The sequence below is a fragment of the Falco peregrinus genome, chromosome 7 (genome assembly GCF_023634155.1).
Source record: "Falco peregrinus isolate bFalPer1 chromosome 7, bFalPer1.pri, whole genome shotgun sequence".
NCBI classification, from domain to species: domain Eukaryota; kingdom Metazoa; phylum Chordata; class Aves; order Falconiformes; family Falconidae; genus Falco; species Falco peregrinus.
This window is the reverse complement of record NC_073727.1, coordinates 86,549,331-86,576,993: the sequence shown is the minus strand read 5'-3', so window position 1 is coordinate 86,576,993 and position 27,663 is coordinate 86,549,331. Positions and strand designations below refer to the sequence as shown.

General features: G+C 37.7%; 1 protein-coding gene across 4 annotated transcripts in view; it reads left to right on the top strand.

The window, feature by feature from the left end:
* The window catches only part of RNGTT (RNA guanylyltransferase and 5'-phosphatase), a 193,169-nt gene that overhangs the window by 110,633 nt on the left and 54,873 nt on the right, over window positions 1-27,663 (top strand). For all 4 annotated transcript variants that reach the window (XM_055810194.1, XM_055810192.1, XM_055810193.1 and 1 more), the window contains one exon: window positions 20,513-20,613. In XM_055810194.1, coding sequence (XP_055666169.1) covers window positions 20,513-20,613 — 101 coding nt within the window. The remainder of the gene's footprint in view (window positions 1-20,512; window positions 20,614-27,663) is intronic.

Sequence of the window (27,663 nt, the reverse complement as noted above, 5' to 3'; positions counted from 1 at the left end):
TCTTCAGCTGGTTTTGAGAATTTTGGTTGCTGGGTTGATTGATAGAAAATTTAAAATTCTATATAAAGGCAGGTGTCAAGGATCGCTTAACTGTAATTATGAATTGGGCCTTTTTATTTTATAGTTCATTCTATGTGTTTGTGCATCTGACATGGAGTCAGATGTGTAATGGGAACCAGCTGTAATATAATTCTTTATGGTGCCATAAGTCTCTCTTTTTTTTTTTTTTTTTTCTTTTTTTTTCCTTTTCTTCCCCCAAAAGGCAGTGTTACTCAGACTTGCTTTATTACAGTTCATCAGTTTGCCTTTATGTTTGGCTTTGGCTTTGATACTGCTTGCTTGTGAACTATTAATGTTTTTAATAAATATTTACAGCTGCTAGATATACGGAATGTTATGGAACAAATACCAAATGAAAACTGGAATTAAGCTAGTACCTTGTCTTGGAGCATATTATAAATTAGAGTGGTTAGCTACTGTACCAGGGATAATGTTACCATGGCAAGAGCTTCTGTTTCCATGACATTTGCTTGCATGTTTTGCTAGGCCTTCAAAAGAAGTACGGTTTTGTCCTCTGTCAAATTTGGTGAGTGTTGCTCCATTACTTCTGAAACTCTGCAGCCTCTCATTACAAACATTTGTGACTTAATTTCTTGGCAATATTAATGGCAACTGGACTGGCCAGGAAAAAAAGTGGAGGAAAAAAGGTATTAAAACTTTTAGCATCCAGAAGGCAAGGGGTTTTTATAATGTTTTTTTTTACTAGATTGGATATTCCAGCTTGATTTTAACTGGTTATATACTGCTCCACTTGTATACATTTTGGTTAATTAAAAAAAGCTTACAGCTAGTAGAGCTGAGTTTTACGCTTTTGGAAAAAAAATGTCTTTAGCTGTATAGCTAATGGTGTTATACTGTGAGATCTTTCTTGTGCTGTAGTGGAAATTTTGGATAGAAGTAGAATTTTAAATCAAGTAATGATGTAGCTCACAGTTTTTCTTAGGATGAAATAAGTGCTTTTGAGGTGTGAATGTCTTGGTAGGTATCCATAAATGGGAGTTTCCTGAGTAACTCAGGAAAACCTGAAACTCAGGAAAACAGAAAAACAAACGAACAGAGACAATATCATGGTAATCCACAGGCAGCTTTTGCATTTCTCCTGCACTGAAAATTTTTGACTGCAATCATGTATAGTCACGGTTCACTTCTGCAAGATGGCACATACCTAAGTACAGGTGCGTATGCTTCCCTAGGTGCTTGAATAGGAGTTAGGGAACAATACTGCTGGTTGAACACCGCTGTGTGTCCTATTCTGTCCTCTGCAAAGGGTGCTGGGGACAAGGGATGCATTGAGTCAAACACAATTCAGTATTCTTATGCCACCCTAAGACAAAATTGCTTGCCTTCTGTTCCTAATGAACAATTGAATGTTGTTCCCTTTGTATACCAGTCTTCTGTTCTAATTAGTTTTTAGTGTCCTAGAGTGTCTTTTTTGTTAAATGGTCTTTCTTCCCCCCCCCCCCCCCCCCACACACACACACACTTGTGAGTGGGAGTCTAGAACTTTGATCCTTTGCGATACCTTTCTTGGAACAGATTATTCTGCAATACGTCTGTTTGCAACAGTTATAAACAATTGTCAGGATTTGAGCTGATACACCTTTTGAAACCTGTTTTTTTCAGAGGTTTTCCCAATTTCATATTTTGAAAGCACAAATACATGTATGCAACTGCGGGCGAGATGTTCCCAGGAGCCTAAAAATCTGAGAATTGTGTATTTAATGCAACTAAAATTTTGGTCCATCTATTTTTAGTATTTTGGTAAATGAGAAATGGTACTTCCCCTAATATCCTCCCTCAACTTCCATCGCATTCATTGTTGCAGCTTTATTTTAGCCAAGATGTTTTTCCTTTCCACTTCAGCTGAATTTCTAGATCTTTCTGCCAAAACTAGTGCCACTGGCTCCCTGTCTGCTAACTGTAAGGTTCATGCTCTTTGTCCAAACTTTAGAATAATTTCATTTTAACAAATAGCCTATTAAATGTTTTTGGTTTATAAAAGTAATGTTCTCCTTCTGTTGAGGATGTAGTGTATAGCAGAAAAGGTTTTTACAAGACAGCTCATAAAATGAGCATGGTACATAGTGTCCTTGGTGTTGAGAGAGGTGTAGCTCATGTCTAATCCTTTTTGGAGTAACTGCTGATCGACAAGCAGACTTGTTCACTTTGCTGCCATCTCTGTACTCTCCTCGCTCTCACTCTGCTATAAGAAACTTTTTGAAGGGTTCTATTAAAATTGTTTCACTAATAGGATTGAGCTTCACAGAAATCTAGTTTATTGGCTCAAAATTCATACTAGCATGTTCATTATTATCTCTTCACATTTTAGTAACATGTAGATTGGAATAATAAACTCACTTTATCTTGGAGGTGGGAGGAGATTTGTAAAATACCTTCTGAATGTTGTCACAGATTTTTCCTTGACCCAATGGTGATATTTTTTCCCTACATTATTCTCAGTTGTGATGGAGATGTTAAGCTTTAGGTTATAGAGGTTAAAGAAAGGACTATTTTTATTTTATTAATGACATCGGTAAAAAGGATGCATGGGAAACTGAGTAAGTTGACAAATCCTTTAGAGGCATATCAGATATGAAAAAAGTTTGTATATTGGCTCAGGTTTGTCTGCTTTCTTCTTCCAGAATTGTTCAGTGACTGCACATCAAACGTTTCAGTGTTCACTTGATGGATACTGGTGAATTGGCCCCATGAGGAGCAGTTCTCTTTCTTAAGAAATTCGATTTTGTCTTTTAAATACATTCTACATTTGTTTGTGGAAAAGCCATGCTTAACCACTCTTTCTGTTCCCCTGTCATTGCTTGTAGCAACGTTAAAAGCTGCTAAGCCCGTTGACGCTTGTCTTTGCAAATGGTAGTTGTCATTTACCTCCTCCCCTAATTCTCTGCACCTTCATCTGCTTGCCTGCTCAGAGCACAGCTACATAAACAGTTAGTTTAATGTTTGGTGTAATTAAAGGAGAGGAAACATTTAAGAGAAGGGAGAGCAGAGAAAATGACAGAGATTGGGAACTGTCTGAAACCCTTCTGCCAGTAACAGAATGAAAGTTCCCTGCCAGCAGCAGCAAAGTGGGAAGGTGTTCTTCACAGGAGTTGCCCAATCCCAGTATTCAAACCAGAGAAGTCGTCTTGCATGTCCAATTGACATTTGTGTGGTCGTGCTCTGTAGAAGGGGGTAAAAAAAATGTGATGTGGCCGACACTATTGTTTTGTTGTGTTTTCATATTGGTTACAAGGCAGGACTAACAACCAATATCAGAATCTGCTTTTAGGGTGAGAATGATGCTCCCTAAGAAGGACAGCAAAAAGTAACTGGAGTTTTTTGAGTGTCTTCTTTTAAACACAACCTACACTTTTTTCCCCTTTAGCTGCAGTGCTAAGGAAATAGCTACCCTGTTAAATTTAACCCAGATCCACTGACTTACTTGTTCCTAAGTTAGAACGACAAGGGTTAATTTCTCACAGAGTGGGCGCTTTCTCCTTCAGCATGCTGTGTTTTTTCTTCTTCAAGGAGTTTTCCCTTCTCATTATCCAAATTACTCTCCCCAAAATGCAGTTTTATGTTGTATTAGTCTTGTAGCAGACTTGAAAGAGAAAATACATACTGGTTTTTTTCAGTGTACATTTTTTTCCCACTTTGCTTTTTATCTCCAAGCACGTCAGCTTGCTACTTGCAAAGTAAAAGCACTGCAAAGCACATGCTGAGTTTTGTTGATTTACTCTCATGTTGTATGAATGTTTTCTTGTGAAACTAAGGTTGTAAAATATGGAGGTTGCTATTTCAATCTACATAGCTAATGATGAATTTATTATGATTAAAACTCATAATTGTATAATTATATATTAGAATATGTAGTCAAAAAATGTAGTTTCTGTTGTTTCTTATAAAATACTACGGGATTCAGTATTCAAGCAAGACTCATGAATATTTAATTCAAGGAGATTTGTAGCCCTGTAAAATGTAATAAGCTAGCCTTTAATGACAATTTTGTGTAACATACGTTTGGCAACATGTAGAAAAAATCCTGCTGGCAATTCTCTGCATCATCTTTCATGCGTATCTGTTCAGCTCAAGGGGCTTTTTAGCTCTGGAATTAAAAAAAGAAATTAGACTATGTCTGAAACCAGCATGCTGCAATTTCTTAGTCTGTACTTGCACATTTCTCCTTATGTTCACATTAGCTTAAAGCTCTAGCCCACTGTTTGCCTTTTGATGTAAGGAAGGGTTTGTCCTTTTTTTTTTTCCAAGATTGGCATTCCTCAAGAAGTATTTTTGAATATATTTTTGCATGTTTCTATTTAGGGCCGGTAGTTTTCATTAAAATCTTCTTGAGCTCAAAGGTGATTTGTTGAAATATTATTCCTGGTATACTGATTATCATCATAGCTTAAGAAAAATGTCAACAAAATCAGTGTTGCGACAAAGCCTTAAATTTACAGGTTTTACCTCCTGCAAATGTGGTCTCTACACTGGTGAATTACCCAACTTCCAAATCAGGTTATTGTAGTGAGTCAGCCAAGAGCACTGCTGCTCAGTTCATGGAGGTTCCTTTGTTACACTGGGATGCTTCTGCTGTCAGACTTCAAGCACTGAATACTTCCCGCTGATCCAACCCAACTTTTATGAGATTTCTAGGTGCCTTTGATCACAAACTAACCATCCACAAAGAAATAAGTCCTCTGAGAGACTGACTTCCCTCACTCTCTGGTGTAAATTCAAGTGACTACACTTAAGCTTGAGTTGGGACAGAGGTAGTAAAAATGAAAGGACAGAAGGTGAAGAGAGATTGGGGTTGTTGGGCTTTGAGAAATGAGAGAAGTTCTAGGCTGATATATGCAAAGCTTTAAGCATGTGAAATGTTTAAAGACATTGTTATGTAAGACATAAACAATCAATTTCATAAACCAAGTGATGCAATGAGCACTTTGCACTTATGCAATGAAAATTAATGTTTCCTCTTGACATCACTGGTTTCATGCAATTAAGGATTTTTATCACAGTGAAAGGTGAAAGGAGGATTAAGAAGGAAGATGATCTTCCTAAGACTCTTTCAAAGATTTGTTCTGTCACGGGGGGAGAGGGGAATAATAATAAGTATTGCTTTAGGAGACTAAAAGGAAAAAAAAAAAGGGAGCGGAGCCAGGAGTGCTTCTGTATTATCTTGGTTGTCCCAACAGTTTACTTCAGACTCATCCCTTTATCCATGTCAGCGACTTCTGTAACTGTGAATTAAAAGCTAATGTCTTACACAGCCCTCCGGAGATGAATTTGGATACAGTAATGTTAAGCATACAATGGAAAGATAATATTAACATTTAAAATTTGAAGTGTTATCAACTGTAGGATAGTTCTGAAAAGGTTATTGTTTGTACACACAGAAAGCATCAGCTAAGCATTGTCACAGTATCTAGCAATACAGTTGTCCAAAAGTTTTTCTGTTGTGTTTTCTAAATTTCAATTAGTGTTGACTGAAAATAATATAAATCAGCTAATAAATAAAATGGAACTAAAATTGCTTCTGCCTTTCACAGTCCACGCTGTGGCTTGTCGTTGCAAACATTGCATTTCTGTTAGGTATATTAGTACCTAATTAGATCTGAAAGAATAGCAGAAAAAAGAAGTGTTAGTGGTCTCCAATGTTCTTATTTAAGGAGTGTGTGAATCTTTCAGGTATGTAGTAATATAATGACTTGAAAAAGAGTATATCAATCTGAAAATATAGACAGCACGGTATCATCTTGTATTTGTAAAGGAAGCGCCTAAGTACCATATATTCAGTGAGGAGGAGCAAGTGACAGTGAGTGCTCTCCTAAATGAGGTATGTAAACATCTGTAAAGCTTCAGGTACTCCTCTTTCCTCCATTCACCACATGGGAAACAGGTGCCTTTTGGAGAGCAGCTTTATTAAGCACCTACAACTCCCAGTCTCTGTTGTGCCTACCTTAGCACAGTCTTCAATGATTATTGCCTTCTTAAAAATAATTAAAGGTAGACATAACCCTTGGGCTCAGTGCCAAGCTAACTGCTGGAGTTTTTAGCAAGGATTGTGTTGAAGTCTTGAGGAAGAAAAGGGTTTGCTGATCACACGAGAGGAAGAGGCTGACTATTTTGGGAGAAAGGGTGGATAGAAATGAAGGAAGATTGATTTCAGTCCGTATTTCACAGGGTCTTTTGGAGATCGGGGTGAAACACTAATTTAGCCTAACTCTCATTGGCCTTTCTGGACATTTGTTTTAAGCTATTGAGCTTCTTATCTCTGAGTTTATTTATCTGTGTTTCTAGAGAGGTGGGGAATTAACAATGTATGGCTGTGGAAAATTTATGTAGACTTGGTCTTTTCCATTATATTAATTTCTGCTTAAGGCTGTTAGTGAGTTGTGAAGCTTAGTTGGAAAGAAAATTTCACCTGCAGAAGTAAGTACAATAGTATTCTGTAGTCATTGTGGTTACACGCTGAGGCCGTCTCTGTTCAAGTTAGTAATCCAAAGTGAAATAAAGAGAATGAAATAAAGCAACAGAAGGCAAATTGAAGTATCTTGATTGTTCTTCTTATTGCGTTAATTTTTCCTGAAGACTTGCACAGCATGTATTTAATGAAGTTATAAATACTAGAAAGTGGAAATTAAAAAAATTACAAGATAATCAATGGCAATATAATCTAATACCTTAAGTATCATCCATGGACGATCACCAGTTCCTTTGACCACAGGGACTGTAGTTCTGTTGTCAGGACATTTCTTCTGTCACAAAGGTAGGAACGAGTATGTGGCTTTTCAACAGTTGCCTTAGTTTGCCAAAAGTAGAATTTAAAATCTAAGACAGACACAATTTATTCCATTGCGGATCATATATATATTAGCCAATAATTTGAAGCCATTTATTTTTTTGGTTTTGCTTCAGACCAAATGTTAAGTGTTTCTAGTTCCAGATCATAATAAGTGAAAGGACAAGTACAAACAGAAGTGACCAAGAATAGGTTTCTGCTGCTTACAGTAATGTGCAGTGGGGTGGTGAGCAGGAAAAAGCAATGAGTAATTTTGTGGCTGCTATGTTCTGATTGCTATAAACATGGATTTTTGGCTGTGAACTGAACTTCATTTGTCAAATATTAATAGGATTAATATGTAAATGACATTAGTTATGAGGAAAATTTCCTCATATTTTTCTTCTTGCTTAATGGAATATTGTGAAAAGCTATTAGTATAGTTGTGAAACAAGATGTTTAATGAAGCCGGAGGTATAAAGCTAAATTAAAGTGCAAGAGCAGAAGACATTTAGCGTGATGCTTACTAAAGAAGTCCAATATAAATCTTGCATTATCTTGAAGTTCAGAGGCACTTTTGGAAAAAGCAATTGAAAAAATCTATTAAAATATTAACAGATTAATTTCTGCATACAGGTTGCATGACCTTCTAAACCTGATTTGCATTCAGATGTTAAAATCCTTAGTATAAAACATAGTCTAACACTATTTAAATGAGTGCGTATTAGTAGCATAATTTGCTTTTCAGTCTGCTGTGGCAGTTAAGCTTAATATTTCAGAAGTAATTTTGATTATAACCTTTTTCTTTCTACTTCATAGCTCTAGGTCACGTTTCCATAACGGACACATTGTGGTATAGTAATATTTTCACAATAAAAACTGCTACTTCTGGCTAACCAGTACTAATGTATGAAAAAGTATCATTCCTACTTAGTCTCTCTAAAGGAAAAATGTCTGGAATACACCAGAGTTACTGTGTTTTAGAACATGTGTTAATTTTACTTGTTCCTTATTTTGTTTTTTAAAGTGGAGGAATGGAAGAATTGACACAAATTTGCTTGACTACATGGAGTTAAAGCAGCATGGTGACTTCACTGTCAAATAATGAGTTATTTAAAGCTTTATCAGGAGTTGGCTCTATCATTTGGGCTTAATTGTGAATACAGAATGATTTGAGCTTCACCAAGGAACCTGTCTTTTCCCTATCTTTTTGAGCCTTTAAAGTTATTGTCTACAGATCGGCTTTCTATGATGTGATAAGATTACACTGTATAATGTTTGGAATTCATTAACAATGTTATTTTCAAGCTGATCAAATATTTATTGAACATCAGCGTGTCTCTGTATTCTGATCAAATCACTGAACCAGGCAAAAAGCTGATGTTTAGTCAGGACTGCAGCTCCTTGTTTGTTCAGGTGGTTTGAATCAGTAATTTAGAACTCTAAGCATAAAAATCAGCATTTATTATTTTATTTTCAGTTAAAAAGTTTTTTTGAAAAGGACGAATTTGCTTTTTTTGGTTGTCATCTTTTAGTTAGGGCATCACGGGCATCTGTCCATGGTTAGACACAGGTTGTGCAGGGTGAGGGACTTGATACAAGGTGTGTAAACTGCATGAAGTTGGAAAGCATTTGGATCATGTTTGGGAGTGGCACAAACTTTGCAGCCATTTTGTGTTCTTATGTATTTTCCATTCAATATTTAGATTTTTCTGTTTTCTCTCAACTATGAAAATGCCTTTCACAAATGATAGGTGTTTGGAAAGTACTGGTGTTTACCCAGGAGTTTTTCTTAGCCTGATCACTCTTAGGAGTACTTAGAAACCACATCTCCCCATCTTTCCTTTATAAATATAGGGACAATCGACTCATTTATAAAAAAACTGCCTGCTTTAAAATGTCAAGAATTTATACAGGAATTATGTCGAATTCTACAGGGGAAAAAAGCAGTACTGGCTACATTTGGTTTGATTTTCTAAAGAAAGGAAACCTAGTCATCTAAGACACTGAGTGCCACTGAAGAGATTTCATTGAAGCACCTTTTCTTAGCGGGATCTATACAGTCAAGTAAAATGCAATGCATCTTTCCCTTGCTGACCTGCGTTTGTCAAAGTTTCATCTATTGCATTAATTGATAGAAGTTTCTTACATGCCTCTGAATTCTTCAGACTCTCCAGACTTGATCAACCAATATAGTTTATACCTCAGCTTTAGCATCTGATTGTTTTACTGCTGCTTATAATCATTTTGCACTGCTCCTAAATGCATATTTTAAGTGCCCAAGTATGTTTCTCAGCCTTCAGAAATAATGAGCACTTAAACATTCAGTTCAGTGGCAACTACTTAATACAGTTTCTTAGGCTTGAAAGCCCTGCATATAAATAATCTTTCCTATGCAGTTAAAAACATAGGCTGGGTTTTTTTATAAAAGACATTCTAGAAATCAACAAGTAAGTTGTCTCAACTGGGTTCATAGGTATCAAACATTCTGCTAATACTGCAGAATTTCTCTAAACTATTTGTAGGAAAAATGCTTTTTCTCAGGAGCAGTGCAGTCACAGTTATGCTTCTAATCGGAAACGATTTGAAAAGTTCTCATCCTTAACAAGCATGGTTAGCTCACATTAGTCCCATTAGCTCTTAAAAGGCTAAATAATACTTTCTAAGCTGCAGAATTATGGTGTAGAACTTGATTTTAATGAGGCTGGATTTTTTTCTCTGTGATTCAGCTATTTCTTTGTGAACCTGGTTTGGCATCTTTGGATCTACACAATGGATGGCCGAGTGGTAGTTTGCAAACAGTACAATGGTTGTCCTAGGAAGGAGATGCTTGGCAAGGGCAGGATGGGATGATAGGGACAGTGATGGTTATTTCTAGCTACCTAAGGAGTGGAGCCAGTTGAAAACTAGTGTGGTCAGTGTCTGTGGGATGCCCAAGGACCCTTCATGTGCTTGGACCCCATCTAAGGGTTCACTTTCTGACTCTGAGGTATGTGGCATGGCAAATCTTGACCTCTATAAAGATTTCGGTGTGATAATCAGTTTGGCCAGCTCTGATGTATTTTAAATAACAACCAAATACAATCGATTAATGCAAGAGTAAACAATCATATATATTCTCTTACTGTCTGATAATATTTGGTCTTAGTATATAGTGTTGTCCTGGTGTTTTTTTCCTTTTAGTCGCTTTTGTGCATCAGTCTTCGCAATCACACACCCTGTTGTTAGAGCCTGGAGGCTTTTACTCTTGGACCTAATTCTCCTTTGTCTCCTAGATCATCTTCATTCTCTGCGCATACAATGCGTATCTCTGAAGCTGATTCACTAGTCATGAGTGACCACCACTAAATGCCATAAATGCCATCGTGTACAGCATAGTTTGTCTTCACCTCCAAGGATGTGAGTTAGGGATGAATCTGCCACTCGTAAAGCAGTCTTCCCAAATAACGTTTGCCTCAAACTTCGGTAGGAAAAGCTGGACTTTCTGCTTCTCGGCTAGGGAGTGTTGTTGGGCCCATGATCGAACTAGTATCTCTTTCTTCCAGTTCTCAGTGTCATGCTCAATATACAGCAAGAACAATCATTAATCACATTTACCCATCAATGACCAAGACACTTCTGGTGCCACGTTCCCTTTTGCTTAGCTTTTTACCAGGCAAAGAGAGTACATGGGGAAGAATGGGGGTATTGCAGTGATGGTCTATGGGGAATATGCGGAGGATATAAATTGTCTGTATGGATGCTTTGAGGAACCAAAGGAGCTGGAACTGAGAAGAGAAGCTGAAAGCAGCAAAGGCAGGATACTTTAAGAAGCTAAGAGTCACAGATTAACTGCTGGTGGGATAACTTATTTCTTGAAGTAGATTTTAGTGTCTTATGTTTGGGTATTTTTTTCTTTTTTGTTTTTGTGACAGATAAAGAAGTATGTTACAGTGAAAGTTTTTAATGATAGGGTTTGGATTTTTTTTTGTGTGTAGTGTTTATGGTCATGTTACTATTTCTAGGTTTTTCAGCAAATTTACCTATTTTCCCAAAGGATCAGTCATGTAGGCTAACTTGGATCATTTGGTCTTATGACGCTGCTTGAATACAGCCAGTTGTGGGCTGTATATCTAGGAGCAAGTGTATAAAGTCCCAGCCAAAGGCATGAATCTGAAAAGAATTACTTCAGCCTTGTCAACAGCTTTCAGTGCAATGCAAAAGAATACAAAGTACATCTACACTTTCTTTTGTATACTGCTGTATACATAAGCAGTGAAAAGAATATTGGAGTGGTAGGTTCAGTTCTGTTGCCTAGTCTTCTAAAGGCTTTTGTGAAATTACACCGTGAAGATATGTACATTAGCCAACTGGAAAATTACCCATCAATGAGACTCAGACTTAGTCATTTTATCTTACAAAAGGAAATTACATGGAGAGCTGAGCTTTGGTCTAAACTAAGGCATTAACAAGACTCGGTGTAGAAATAAGCATACATTTTTGAGCACATGTGTAAGAAATGGCCGTGGTAACTTGCCTAGATACGTTGCGATTTCTTCATCACTTGGTATCTTGCATAATGGTACGCTGTAACCTGAATAGGAATTATAAACTTGATATAAACATTACTGTAGTTTGGATAGGAATTAAGAGCTTGATCTAAATGTTATTGTTCAAGTTTCTCTGTCCTGTGAGCAACAGAGCTGACTCACTGAGTGCAGTAATGGTTTCCAGTCCTAAAAATCTATGAATATACAATTGAGTCAATAGTAGCCTTTCATCTTGTGGTTTCTTGATCCATTGATGTGACTTGTTCACATAATCTGTCAACAGTGTTAGCAACTTCAGTTTCTTCAGCTCATCTGTGTCTGAGGTCTAGCCTGAAATGATTGGTTATAATAAATCCATTTGGTTCTTTAAAATGATCCAGGGTCTGTAGTGCAAGAAAATAAAAACACATTTTGGGTAATCATTCTGTCTTTATGTTTGCACAGCTGAATGCAATTAGATTGCGTAGGGCAGCAGCTGCCCTATGGATATTAAGAGGCCTCAGAATTAAGTAGACCTCTTCAGAGAAAAATATTTAACTGTTGTTTTGAGTGGGAAAGAGGAGCCAATGTGTTATTATAGGTTTGCAGTTGATAACTTTCTCCTTTCGAGTGAAAAGCTTTGGCTTGATGTTGAAGACAAAGTTGCTTGCAAACAGTTTAATTAAAACAGAGGAGAATACTGGTAATGGAAATAGATGGCTTTTACAACAGAGCAAATATTTCTTTCTGTTTGTGAACCTTAAGCATTCTAGAATGTTTTTAAAATGCTCTTAGTGTCTTCATCCTGGTAGGTACGTCTGTCTAAATACTAGGATATCATTTATGTAATGACAGAAGTTTCTTCTTGGTGTTAAAATATGAAATAGCAAGGTAGTTTATTTGAAACTTAAAATTATTGAAGAAGAAAATATACTTATTCTTATTAAATATATTTAACATATAAATATATTTATTTTTATAAATATTATAAATATTTTTTGCAAATATAAAACATTATGTATTAACAGGTATTTTTCATGTTTGAAGATACTTAATTTGAATTAATTGCATTTTCAGTGTGGTTAAATGCTAGTGATGTTTGCAATGTGGCAAACTATGTTTGGTGATTTAAAAGAAGTCCAATAGGTTCTCGGTAGCTGTCTTGGCTAACGCCATCCACCTCCTGCCCCATCTGCCCCTACTCCCCAGTGGTATTCAACCTGCCATGTCTCTTGGGCAAGCACGGTTATTCAAACAAATCTTCCCTGACCCTTCTGTGCCCTTTTTTCAACCTTCTTTCTGAATTGGTGTGTGTCTGCAGCTGCCGGCTTAGCAGCCCTCTAGGTATCTTGCAGGGCTAGGTCAGACCGGTTTACTGAGGGGAACTACAGCTGGCGAGGAGCAGCACTGTGCCGTTCAGAAGAAAAGAAAGCTGGGATTTTTGCTGGCTTCCTGTCATTTGGAGGTGGAAGGGCTGAGGGAGGATGTGGAGGAAGGGAAATGCAAGGTGGCCTACGTTGGGTTCTGCTGTATTTCAGGAGGATGGTATTTGGTAAGGGTCAGGGAGGTAGATGGAGCAGGGTGAGTAGGCTTTGTAAGATAGTAAGGCACCCTTGTCAAGGAAATCATCTCTTCCTCCTTTTAATGAGGCATGGACTTCTCTTTCGGTCGTCCTCTTCCTTTTCAGTAATGAACCATTTGTTATATCTAGACTTGCAGCTGAAGTTACTCAGTCTTCCAGGTGGGTGTCTTCATGGTGAGTCAACAACACCCCACAGCCCAGACTGCCTGCCCAGAATGCAGTCCCAGAAACGAACCGTACTCTTCCTCCTACAAAATACTAAGCAGCAAAGTCTATCCCAGTCAAAGCAGCTGTTTGGAATGAAAATTCATCCTCATTATGGGCTGCTAACATCCCCATTTTCCAGGCCTTCAGCTTTCTGCTGAACCACCCATTGAATGCAAATGCTGAGAAGATGCATGGCTTTAGGCAAAACGAAAACCTGCCTAGGAGGAATATCTGCAACTATCAAGAAACCTGCCAGTAAAAGTTCAGATAACAGAGCTTTGTTCTCTGAGGCCCTGCCTTTCTCTTGACCTGCAGGGAGAGGAAAAAAGAGTTGCCCCCTCTACGGGCAGCTGTGGAGGAAGGGGGCTACTAGACTCAGTACTTTTGGGACAGGGCAGGGGACTGGGGTTCAACATGACCAGCAACCCATCAGTTTGCCCTGCAGTGCTAAAATGGCCCATCAGAGTCTAGCAAAAAACCCTGCCTGTGGACCCACTTAAGCCTGTGGAATCGAATATGAATTTAGGAACCGCTGAGATTCAGCAGCCTACGGGCGGGCGCCAGAAGATGTGCTTTCTGCTGTCTTGTGTGATTATTGTGCATCCCAGGGTTTTGGATGTGCACCTCTGAGTTCTAGGTTAACTCATGTGCTCTTGCCTGAAGTTTGGGATCTCCTTAATAGGGGTACATTTGCCATGCTACTTCTGACCTATCTGTTGTCCCTGGCCTTCAGGCTCTTGAGCTCAGGTGATGCTGACTGATAGTGCTCTTGTACACTACAGCACTCTTCAGGTTAGTAACCTCTTGATTCTACCAGTTATGCTGCTGCTGGAGAAGCTCTTGGTCCACTAGCACTGGCTGACAAGTACTAACGGGCCAAGCTCAATATTTAGGTGTCTGAGGTGGTTGACGCTGCTGTTGGGTGAAGCCCTGGGTGGAATGGGAGGCTGTGAAAAAGAGGAATGCTGAAAAGAAAGAGCTGGGATTCTGCCAGGAGAGACTGTCCACAGAAGGTAGGGCATTTATAATACTACTACTGCTACTACTACTACTACTAGTAATAGTACAAAGATAGAAGAAAAGTTAGGTAGGTACTGAGTAGCTGGGTTGTAAAAATTTGAGGGCTGGGGTTTCATAGCCAACCTGAAGGCACCGACGGCATTATTTCTTTAAAGTAGCATTTCAGGATGTTGCAGAATATCTTCACAGCTCAGGTTCATCTGTGCTAGGTAGGTGCTGGGAAGCCTTGCGGTGGTACAGCCTTTGCCTTGGACTCTAGTGTCAGTATTGCGGGTTGAAGTGCATTAGCTGTGTCCCTGAAGGGAAACATCAAATTTTGTTTTGTGTACATGGAATCCAATTTGTGTGCACCAGAGCTGCCCAGCTATCTCAGCTGACATACACTAAGTAGGAACAGCCAGGGGATTTGCTCTGAAAGTGCATTACTTTTGCAAACTAAAATGCTGTCAATATGGCTACTAGAAGAACAAGTGTTCAAAGAGAGATTACAGTTTGTAGAATAATTTAGGCTGGAAGGGACTTCAGGAGGTCAGCTAGTCCAGTCCTTTAAAGCTATTTGAGATAGTTTCTGATTTGTCATTGTACATTTCTGGTGTAGAGCTCTTACTTCTGTGGTTAGACTAGGCTGAAAGGTTTCAGACTGAAGCATGAACTTTGTATTTGAGATGTTATGGGACCTGGTATGTTTTAGAAGTAGTCATGTACACGCATAGTTGTCAGGGGGTGGTGGTGAAGTTATCATTGCTATGAATGCTATATTTAAAATGCTAGGGAGTAGTTTGATCTCAGACAGATTGCTTTACATTTTGTTTTAGAATTAGAATGTAGAATAACTTCAGGCAGAACAGGTCTGCAGTATGCAGTGATTCATGTAAGGTGAAGTTTTCATATATTTAACAAGCAGAATGCTTGTTTGGCTCCAGCTCGTGTTTAAAGAAATTGATTTAGCACTTAGCATTCAAGCTCAAGAACTTGGTACTGCTGTATCGTGTGTATGGACACACCCATTACAAAAACTAATCTCCTTCTCAGGTATTATTAATGTGGCCTTTGGTTGAATTCTCTCTTTAAGCTAGACTTCTGTGAATTTCTGGTTTTGGTAACATGGTAACAGAAGTCTGAGAGGGCTGTATAATTGCTCTTAATGTGAGTTTAGAGGTCTGATTGCTTATCTAAGCCATTGTAACTGTTTTGGAGAGATACCTGTAAACTACCTGTTACCTTTACCAGGTGTTCAGTGTTTACAAAGTGCTGTGAAGTGAGAAGGGTGCTGTTTGAAAATGGTCAAAACTAAGTGTAATAGCCAAAAGTGTTTGTTTATTGCCATTGCTTTCTAGGTTAAGATCTCTTTGGCTAACTTGAAGTGTGGTGCAGATAATTTTTCCTCAGTTTTTCTATTAATAGGACAAAATTTTAGCTGAGGTGTGTTTCACACTGTTGGTTCTAGAGGTAAAGATAGGTAAGTCCATCTTAAAGAATAAATACTTCCCTACTCTTCTTCAAGCAAGCCAGCCAATTAATTTTATAATTCAACTTGAATCAAAAACTGGATCCAGCAGTACAATTACAGGTATGCAGATCCATCCTGTCAAAAAATTTGTTCTTCATTACTGATCTTGTAATATTTTTTCCTGTCTGTTGTGAAGTTGGTTTCGTAGTGACTTTTAGGACAGTGTAACTTCTCAGTCTTGAAAAACAGAGTTTGAAAAAATCATATAGTAGACCTATGTGGAAAATACACATTGATGCCTAACCTTATGAGGGTAGAAAATACAACGCCATTTAAAAAAACTGAGAGTGGGAGCAGGTGTCATGGAAGATCAGGAAAGAAGTAAGACCTGTAAGCTTGATGTCTGTACTGGACAAAGGAGTAGAAACAATAACAAGGGATACTACAGTTGATACCTGGATAAACATGATACAGTTGGGAAAAATCATATGCCTTTTTGAAAGGAAGGTTATGCCTCTCCAACAACGGGATCAAAAATCATCTGAGTAAGGATAGTATGGTATTCTCTGCTAACACTTCCAGAAAGCCTGTGTAAAAGTTTCTAACAAAAAACTCTTGAAGAAACTAGAGGAGATGTGAGACTTAGAAGAAAAGGTTCTTGCACAGATAAGTAATAGGTTAAAAGTGGGTGTCAAGGCGTGGGGTACAGTTCAGGCCTCACCAGGGAGAGGAGTCACCCGTACTGCGCGTAAGCAAGTTGGAAAGCTGAGTGAACCATAAAGTGAGATTTTCTTGCTGGATCAGCAAGTGTTGGTGCTAAATGTGGAGAATTACAGTAAGCCCTTACAAGACTGGGTGGCTGAGCAACAAAACAGCACATAAACTTCTGTGTAGGTAACTGCAGAGTAATGTACATGGAGAAAAAACTTTTGTAACTGCACATGTAAAATGATAACCTCTATACGTGTTTCCATGCGTATAGAAGCACATGAAATTATAAGTAGCATAGAAGCAGTGGGGTTTGATTGTTCAGCATCTCTTTTAGTAAGAGTCTAGGGAGTGCAAGTCTTTGAAACCAACAATAGCTGGTTCAGAATAAAAGATGTTTTTTTCTTGCAGTGTAGTCAGGTTGTACATGAAACATTATGCTGCAGGCTTAAGCAGCTGGTAGAAGTTTACATGGTCTTACTGGGGAGCTAGATGAGCTCACGCAGGGGAAACTGAAAATAACTAAATACGTAGGAATCACATTTGAATCACATCCATGTCAGGAAGTTTCTGAGCTTGAAAATGGATAGTCTCTAAATATCATATATGATTGCCCTGTTTTTCACCTTTCCTGAGCACATGCTGTTGGCTGTTTAGTTAGAATTAGGATGCTAGAGCTCTAGTAAGGACTTTCTTAGGTTCCTCTATAGATTTTCCTCAGGATTTCAGTGCCATGACTGAGAGAGATAAGAATTCATTTCCTAAAGGAACGTCTAGCATTTTAAGGGTTTATGTTCCAGGCAGAAGTAAATAGAAATAAGAAAGAGTCTGTGATGCTGAAAGAAGCCTGTGGTCCTTGCTTAAAGGCCTTTGAATTTTCTCACCTTGCTCAGAAGAAACCTTGATCTTTAGTTTTCCAGATGTGTTTCAATCCTATTTAAGGCTCCTGTTTACGGCTGGAAGGAAATATTTAGTACTTGTGAATGCAGGAGCAGTCTGAATTTACCTTTTGGACCCAAATTACAGGATGTTTTTTGATTGAGACTAGTATTTCTGTACAAAAGAGAAAATCTCCTCTGTCTTGAAGACTGTTAGCCTTGTTTTATTTCTCTGTAAAGGAATGATATGTAGAAGGATGGCTTGGAGCCTTATATTAAACCAGCTGAGATTGCTTTCTAAAGTCAGTTAGACTGGGTCTAGTCTTAATAGCTCATAAGGTCACAAACACATGACCTAGTGCTTAAAAAGGCATTGATTACTTGAGTATATATTAAGTCGTCTATCATTGTAAACACTCCAGTAATCCTGCTCAGAAGATTATCACAAGTCAATAAATTAGAAGCCATGACACACAGAGGAAAATATGCCTCTTTTTTATGTATGTATGATTGTTTTATTTATGTATGATTGACAGATGTCACTGTTACGGAATGTTTGAAGACCTCAGCCATGCTAAAAGACCCAAGACTAACCATTAAGATGAATCTTCTGTTCTATACAGCAAAATCAGTACCTGTTCCAACAACTTCAGCTACTCAGCTCTGCCCTGTGTTCCTTCATACTTGCTGTAGCGGTTGTTTCATAATTTAAATTTTCACTGTCTGTGCAGAATTTATCGCAAATCAAAGTGTTCCCCATAGTTCTCCTTTGATCTAAGTAGTAAATACCTAGTAGTAGTAATGGTCTCTGGCCAAATTAGAAACTGCAGATGAGAGAGAGTGACAAATAATGTCTTTGAAAACACTGTATTTTGTCCTGTTACTCCTGGGACATACTTTAGTAATAAAATTTACATAGAATGTAATTCCATATTCTTCCTATCTCAGATATAAGTACAAGAAAATGGCAGGAAAAGTTAACTGAAAAAGAAATTCTAGTGCCATCTACTTTTACTGTAATTCTCACTTTCAATGCATGCAACCAATTGAATATATACTAAAATAGTAAGTACTTTCTGTAAAATTGAATGTAAATACTTCAAAATATATATAAATACATTATCTGTGTATAAAAAAAGTTATAGAAAGTGATGATCTGAAAAGCCTAAATGCTTTACTGAACATCATAGTTCGTATATTCTGCTTTATCAATTTAATATCAGATAGTATGTATGGCATGAGTCCTTAAATGTTTTTAAAAACATACAGCACAATAGCAGATTTTTAGTAAAGGAAAGAACTAAGAAGCAAGATAAACTTCATTACTATAAGAATTTAAAGAGGACATAATTGGAAAGTTAAGATATTTCTGGTGAATGGAAAAGAGCCAGAGAAATCAGGGAGGGAATAGCAGGATTGTGGCAACTAAAGGAGTATTTCTTCAATGCTGAAAGATTTTCTGTTTTTTGTAAATTGCCTAAACAATACCTTCCTAAATCCCATTTTGTAAAGGTGTACAGGCAACTAGCTTTCTTCAAATACCTGCTGACGTTACAGCATGGAAATGATATGAAGGGGAAACAGGATGGAAAGAAAAGAAAGAAACATAGTCTCATAGCTTTATGAGCTGTACACAGTACAGTCACACAGTACATTACTAGTTTTCTGATTGGAGTGAAATGAGGGTGTTTGATTTGGTTTGGCAGGAGATCCAGATACGAGGTACCTTTTAAGAAAGTTGCTTTCCAAGGGACAATTTCCAACTAGAAGATGTCTGGGAAGGAATAAAATAAAAGATGTGGAAGGGGACCAGGCATAGTAAGATGTGTCAGAAGCAGCTCCTGTATGTTGTTCTAAGGACAAGGATAAATCATTTAAATTTTATTCATATGTTGAGGAGGAGAAGACTGTAGAGAAATTCAGTGCAGAGTTGTGCATGATTAGAATAGTGATTTGGGCAGGTGATTGATGCTGATGTCTGGGACCGCCAGAACTGAACACCTGAAGCTGTCGCTTTCAAACAATCTAAAAGCTATGATCAAAAAATAAGAGATAATATTCTCTAGCTAGCCATGTTCAAATTCCAGAAGAAACTTTTAGTTGATTATTTTTCTCATGCGTAGCAGAATTATGGCTAAAAATGTTTGGAACTACTTTGGGTTTTGAATTATGTAAAGCTTGCCTTTACTTACTGTCTAGCAAAAGTCAGACACGATCTTTTCATCAAGAAATGATAAGCCAAAGATATACTGCATTTTTTTGGGAAGAATAACTTTCCATTCTTAGATCAGAAAACAGAAATTTCTTCATCTGCTTTTGTCACTTCAGATCTAGAACTTTTAGGTTTAGCATTAGTAGATCTTCTGTCTTGCAAATATTTAGCATGGCATGGGTGCAATGTGATGCTCGCAACCACTGTGTTACCAAAAGACGCTGGACATTCCTGTGGGTTTTTTAGGTAAAATTGCATGAATTTTCTCATTGTGGATTAATAAATACCTATCAACCAGAAATTCTCATCTACATGTTATACTTTTACTTTTGCCTTATTCATATTAATACTGATTTTCTCCGTTGCCAAGAAAGGTATTGTAGTAAGGAGAGGGTTAGCAGGTTGGCTGTCACTATTAGCTGAGGATGAACAAGATGGTAGGTTAGTAAATTGAAGCAGATGATAGAAGAGACCATCAGAAACCAAAGCTCTAATTTAAGAGAAAATTGCTCTTTGCAACTTTTGGTTCAAGTATATACCCTTTCTCTTAAGCAACAGTGTTCCCTTATTTATATTCCTGTATGTCATGATGTTCTTTAATCTTTACATAACTTAAATTACTTTGGTATGAAAGAACATGCTTCTGATGGGCCTTTCTGATAGTTGGCAATATGGTGATTGCTGGCTTTTTCATGTTGTGTCAGCCAACAGCATGAATAATAAAAATATCATTCATAAAATGATTCAGAAATGTATCTTTTCTGTATGTCCTGTCAGTATTTTCATTTGTTTCTGTGCTCTCTTATTTTTTTCATGAAATTTTCCATTAGCCAGAGAGAGATAATGAAGTATGTTAATTTTTATGTCCCTTCTCAGCTTTTTATTATATGCAATGGCTTGTCTACAATGCTAAGCAGTTTTAAAAGGGACCAGGCAAATAAAGTAGTGAAGCACAACTACATCTGTGGTAATGGAATTCATTGTTTCAGTCAATAAGTATTGTAATTCATTAGAGACAGCTAATATAGTCTGAAATGCTGAATTGTTACTTTTAAAACCAGTGAAAACCAATAAGCATAATTAAACTGCTTTTCAATTTGCTACAGAAATACAAGCCTGGTCGATGTGATGATATTTTAAAATGGAAGCCACCCAGCCTGAACTCTGTTGATTTTCGTCTAAAGATAACAAGAATTGGTGGAGAAGGGTATGTAACCTCTTCCCTTTTAAAATGTATAGCACTCATGTGAATGTCCCTTAGCAGTGAATCTCTCCTGATATTTCTGGGCACTTCCTGGGGCTAAGCCTTTCTATATTCTGTAGAATTTGTTTACTGAAACTATAAGCTACTGTTGTAATCTGTGTTGTACTGAAAACAATGACAGATGTTTATAACATAAGTTCACTCATTCTTAAGTTTCATAAAATCTCTTTAAAAAACTCTGTTTGGATTTGGCACTACCCCTTGTGTTTTCAGAAGGTGGGCAAGCTGTACTAGCTTAAGTTTTTATATAAAATGACTATTTTCCATTGGTTTTCTGCAAAATAATATCAACAACCTATGCTTTCTTCCATTTTAGAATTCTGCAAATGACAAACTGCTCTTGTTTTCTTAGAGAAATAGAAAACTTGACATTTTTACTCAATGGGTATTCTTTGGTATTGTCTTTAAAACCATTAAAGTCTTAATCAAAACCAGTGAGTTCTAATGGCAGAAGATATGTAAATCTTTACATTGCATCAGTTCTACGTACTGTTTGCCTAGTTAAGTCACTGTGCATATTAAATAGGGGCAGTTTCCATGTTCAGTTACTCATATTGTGGAAATAATTAACCAAATTAATCTGTAAATAGTGTAATACCTAAATATGTTAATGCTTATGTTCCTGTCACATGCATAAGAAAAAAATAATCCTAGAAATCTGACATTTGATAAATAAAGTACAGTTCTTCCAGATAAGTTTTACTTCATCTTGCGTGACAGTTGACAGCTATTGGTAACATAAGTGCATTCATCCAACAAAAGAAAAGTTAATGAAGTACTGGGTGGGAAAAAATAATTTGCCATTGTTGGGAGAGAGGTATTTATGTTAAGTAATGACCTATGAAACAGTAGCTTCTGCCCAGTTAAACACAATGAATGAATGAAATACTCCAGATTTAACTGCTTCAGTTGTTAATTTCAGTATCCAATTTATCGCTTGGTAAAATCTGAAGTCATTTGAGGAAGCATCAGAATAATACTGATTTTGAAGTTGTTGACTAGATTTATAAAACAAGCATCTTTAATTTTAGACTGTAAAAAGGCAGTTCCTGAGTTCTGAGCACTACCATAAATAATTTTTAGTTATATCACATATCAACCATTTCTGTTTTGATGAACTGAAAGTCTTGCTACTGGCAATGCTAACATAACAACAGTAGGCTTCCTGCCTCCCCCCACCCCAGCTGAGACTAAAAGTAAGCATTGATACTGCTTTCAGTCTTTTAGGTAGAATTTTTTCTTCTTAAGTAATCAAAAAGACATCTGGCATGCATTTGACAGCTGAGTAATACAGATGTGAATTAAGTACTGTTACAGAATTTGTGTGTTGTTTTGGTACGGTTAAGCAATATTATTTACGGAAATAGAAGGTATGCCTTTGTATTGATCTCCTACTGACAAATGAGGACCCAAAGTCAAAGTATTGATCTCAAATGACAGCTTGAAACAACGAGAACAAGGATTGTCTGTGGTTTCCAAGTCCTCTGTTCTGATTTACAGGCTTATCTTTACGTCTTGAATTGTAGACATATCTAAACCTATGTTACAAGTGTGTGTGATCTTTTCACAGTTTACAGCCTAGCTAGTAGTGATACAGGATGAACGTGTATTGCAAAACTCCAACCATGCAGCCCTTGTATTTATAGTTCCCTGTTCACTTAAACAGTAAAAAAAAAGCATATAGGGGCATTATTTATTCAGTAGCATAAGATTAGAGCACTGTCAGCTGTTGGGCCTGTCTTTTGGATAGCAAATGTAATTGAGAACCTGAACAATTGTAAACAATCTTGTGCATTTTTCATATGAATAAAGGAGTTACCTCTAGGGAGTTTGTCAGATTTTAGTCAGTATGATTATTTTCCATTTACCTAAAATTCCCCTGTGTTTTCAGTTGTGCATTTCCATCCATAAATCAGTCTGCAGTAGTAATGTTAACTGCAAAATAGCTGTGTTTCACCCCAGATGTAGTTTGGTTATGGATGAATGACTAATTGTTTTTATCTAGGGTTCAGTTATTTCAGTATTGATATTGGAAGGAGTTTTACCATTGAATTAAAAAGAAGGATTTGGATTATAATCAATGAACTACTTTTAGAATGAGCTTCCCTATAAAGATGAAGGCTGTGTAACAAAGAATAAACATTAAAAAAAAAAGGAACTATTGCATCCCAAAGAAAGGCAGGGTTTCTGTAACCTCAGTGACCTAGTCCTGGCACTCCTGTTCAGTGCACATATTCGAAAGAAATTGCATTGTTGCACCTTAGTGAGTTACAGGTTATCAGCTGAGCCATGGTAATTGTCCCCTGTGTATTGTCATAGTCCAGCCTGTCCAAGCATCAGGATGATGCTTAGGTTAACTCTTTTTATGTTGTTTGCAAGAATTCCAGTTTATGCTCTCTCTCAGTCTCTTCTCATGACATCAATATAGTTAATTCTATTTAAAAAAAATAAAAACAAACAAAACCCCAAAGCAACAACATATTAAGTCAGCTAAACAAGAGAGCACTTCGTCATTTCTCTCTAGTGATACACAGCAGTTGAACTGAAAAGCCCTCACATTAGATGTGCTTTAAAAAGGTAGACCCACTTCCCAGCACTTCTCTGTCATTTCAGGTTTAGTAAGATAATGGTCTCACATCAGCAATGTGAAGTGAAGCCCTTTGATCTTATAATAGTACCTTGTATTTTTCCTAAATTGTAATGATACTCATAGAAAATAAAGTAACAGGGACTTAAGCACATCAACTGCGTTTCCAAATGACCTACAAGTTAAATGACCTTATCAGAAGAGACTGTAGAGGGTGTTTAATTGCGGTGTGCAGTATCTCAGTTACAGTACAGAGAAGACTGTTTTTAAACAGTAGAGATGCTTTTTCCCAAAATGTCTGACTCTAAGAATATTTCTTAAAAAAATAAAAACCTCAAACTAACTCTGTGCCTTACTTAAATGTCACAAGTATCAGCAGAAAATGTCTACATAGTGCCAGATCTGTGGTAGCTTCCCAAACCAGAATTTCTTAAATGTCCATGCTTCCTTTTGCATTTTTTAAATTAGCCTGTGTGAGTCCCTTAATTTTATATGAATCAGACATTCTAAAATCAAATTACAAGCAAGGTTTTGGTTTTATTGGCTTTGAATGAATATTTTACTGGGTGAATCTGATACTATTTCAAATCACCGAATAATACAAATTTTATGTAGAACCTTGAAGTATTGGAAAGAATAATTTTACTCATTTTCTAAGACAGAAATAGTAATAAAGGCTTGTTTCTTTCAAAAAAAGTAATCTGAAGTAGATATGAACTCTCTGTTAGTTGCAAGTCTACTTTTTTTATTATTATTATATCCATGTTTAAGTAGAACACCTGGGGAGAAAAAAACAAACAGTGTGTAGGCAAAGTTCTGTGTAGCTTGGGCATTGTCAAGTGATAAAGTGCAGTACGTTTGAGGATAGTAGGGTCTTCAGATCTTGACAGCAGGGGCTTAAAATCTTGGGTGCATTGGTAATTACAAATCAACAACGAAATACAGATACCATGAATACAGACACGTGAACCTTTTCCTTTTGTTAGATGTGATGTTGTCCTTTTTGTTCTATAAATTAGAAGGAGCTTTGGGGGTGGGTGGGAAGCTGCAGCTGGTTCAAAATAGCTGTGATGTTCTTGATTTGCTCTCATATAGCTATGTGTCTGTCACAGGGTGACATCCTTTTCATAAGCTAGTCTTCCTTGCCCTTCTGCTTTGAAAAAAATAATTGGTAACTAGCTGAAAAAATCACAGAAGTTAATTGAATCAGCTAAGATCTGCAGAACTGACATGATAGTTTGTTTGGCCCATGTTTTGTTGCTCCCTCCTCTCTTTCCATTCCCCCTTTTATGTGATTCATAAATTGTCAGTTTGGGCTGTGAGCTCTTTGCCTCTTCACCTGTTTGGAGAACATCCATTATCAAAGAGCACAAACTTGTTCGTATGTGTGCCATCCGTCACAGAAAGAGAGCTTTACAAATAGTACCCTGGCGATAAAAAAAAAAAATAATAAAATCCTACATTCCTGTAGCCTGCAAAGATCAGAGTCAAGATTGGGGCTGCATTGCTGTTGGGTACAGTGGAGTTATGAGGCTGAATGCAGATGATGTCACACAGCAATTAGGGAACAAATAAGGACAAGACATTGCAAATAGATGCAGAGATGCACAGTGCTGGGATGTCAGCAGGAAGAGTGCAGGCTTGAATATATTAACTGCATTTGTGGCTAGACTGTTGTTAGAGGAAGCGTGTGCTTCGAAGTTGCTTACTTTTTATAGAATTGTGAGAGTTGCAAATGCAAGTAAAGGAGTAATTTGTTTAGCTAGTACCTACAGGCATTCAGCTGTTACAAGAGTAGGTCTTCTAGTTCTGAAGAAATGTAGGGGCAGGGTTGTGCACACTGATCAAGATAATATGCTATGTGTGGAAAGAATGGTGCGGTGACACAGAAAGGGGAGACACAACTGCTGCTATGGAAGATATATGCATGCGCAACTGCCACCATTGGCATTGTGATGGAAGCCAGTAGACATTTTATGTAGGAAGTATTTATGCTGTATTGCTGCTATGAGGATATTTAAAATCTTGTAACGTTTTAGTTTTTAAAAACTATTTTCAAAGTGAGGCTTTGAATCTAACCTCTATTTATACTCTGGTACACTGAACATAATGTTGTACCTTCCACAACTAATACTCAGGATGCTTTTGGAATTTCTAATGTTGGATTTCAGAAATGAGCTCAGTCTCATCTTTTTATACGTTCAAGTGGCAGCCTTGGGCAATCTCCATCTGTCAGATAATTATTCGACTTTAGCTACTCATTTCTCCGGATTTTTAAAAGCTTTGCCTCATATCATTGTAAAATTATCTATATGCTTGCCAAATGGAATGTAGCCTTGTGTGTTTTATACACCCTGTTCCTTTTTCTTAAACTAGCTGCCATCTTAAAGTAGTCTTTCCCATTGGTCATGTCAGCCATCATCATGATTATCCAGTCTGTCAAAGATCCATTTCTATCTCTGAGATTAAGAAAAGCTCCCAAATACCAGATGCCTCTAAATTTTTCTTCTCTCTCATGCATTTCTCTATCCTGTTTTACATTTGGATGGATACACTATTCCTATTTGCCCGTGTAGCTTAGCTTTCTTCCTGCTTTTGAGTATGGAAGTTGAGGGCTGATGCCTTCCCCGGCTAAACAACTATAAGGTGGTAGAATCTGGGAGAGGGGTGGGAGAAGCGGGCAGTGAAGGAATGATCTTGGGTTTCAAGATGGCTGGCTTTGGCTTTTTCAAGGAACGGGTAGGTAGTATCCCATGGCAGGCTCCCGAAAGTGCAGAGAGGCCCAGGAGAGCTGGTTGATATTCCAGGATAGCCTCCTGAGAACATACGAGGACATGAAGGAAGACAGGCAGGTGTGGCTGACAGCCGGCATGCTTGAATGGGGAATTCCTGGGTCGACTCGTGCAGACAGGGAAGTGTAAGGAATATGTAAACCGTGACAGGGCTCTGTGGAGAGCATGAGAACAGAGTTTGGGTGTGGAGGGAAGGAATTCAGAAAGCCAAAACTTAGCCGGAGTTGAAAGTGAGTCAAGGACTTCTATAGGTACCCTGGTAATGAAAGGAAGACCAAGGCAAGTGGTGCGCTGCTGATGCAGCACTAGATGTAGTGACAGAAGGTACAAGAAGGGCTGAGGGTACACACTGCTGCCTTTGCTTTGGTCTTGACTGGCAAGGTCTGCTCTTGGACCTCTGAGTCCCTGTACTTCATGGCAGCGTGCAGGGAAATTAATTAGTGCCACCAGGTGAGGAAGTTCAGGTTAGCGACTATTGATGCAAACTGGACCTCAGGGTACTGGAGGGGGCAGAGCTTTGAAACTGGGGCAACAGTTAGCCCTTGTGGCAAAGATGGCCAACCGATAACTGGGCTGCAGGTAGAGCAGATGGTTCCTTGTCTCTATTCAGCATTTGCGAGACTGTATGTGGAGTACTGTCTAGCTTTGGGCTCCCCAGTATGAAAAAGATGTTGAGGTACTGAAGCAAGTACAGTGGAGGGCCACCCAAGGCAGCGGGGGATTGGAGAACATGACATACAAAGAGGGGCTGAGAGAACTGGGTTCACTCTGTTCAAAAAAGAGAAGGCTGCATAATACTTTATGGCTGTTTACTACTCCCTAACGGCAGGTGATAGAGAAGACGGAGCCAGGCTGCTCAGAGACGCACGCTGAGAGAATGAAAAGCAGAGGACACAAGCTGTAGGGTCTCCATCTTTGGAGGTATTCAGAATTAACTGGGTGTGGCTGTGAGCAACCCCGATATAGCTTGGAAGCTGACCCTGTCTTGAGCATGAGGCAGATGACATGCAAAGGTCCTTTCCAGTCAGAGTTATTTTGAGATTATCTGCAGATCAGATGTTAAATATTTTGCAAATGATATGGAACTGGTAGACATTTAGCTCCTAAATATTTTAAAGCATTTTTGTTTTTAATTCTTCATGCTTTCTTTAATGTAGATAGATACTTTTTCAGAATACTCGCTGTACCTATATTTAATTTAGAAATTGTGGGATTGTTCTTTTGGAGACAATTTTTGAGTTGCCAAGTAAAATAACATGCATTTTTTACAGAGAGGAATTTGACATTGTTCTTTTTTATATGCTGTAAAGGTTTGCCAGATACATAATATGAAAATTGCTTAATCTAAATACAGAAAGTTTCTATCTTCATTTTGCTGTAGCTTGAAGAATATGTATGCTGCTCTCAGACTTACTGGAACTCGCTTGTGAGCATGCTTTTACACTAGTATAAGTTAATTTTTTAAATTATAGGAGTTACTAGAGAATATTCTTGAACATCCTGTTCGAAGTGCTTTCAATGGATTTTAGAAATTGGTATGAGCTTCTTTGAAATGCATTTTTGTGTGTAGTAAGTATTTGGTCTCCTTTGAACAAGAAGTATTTTTTCCAGATT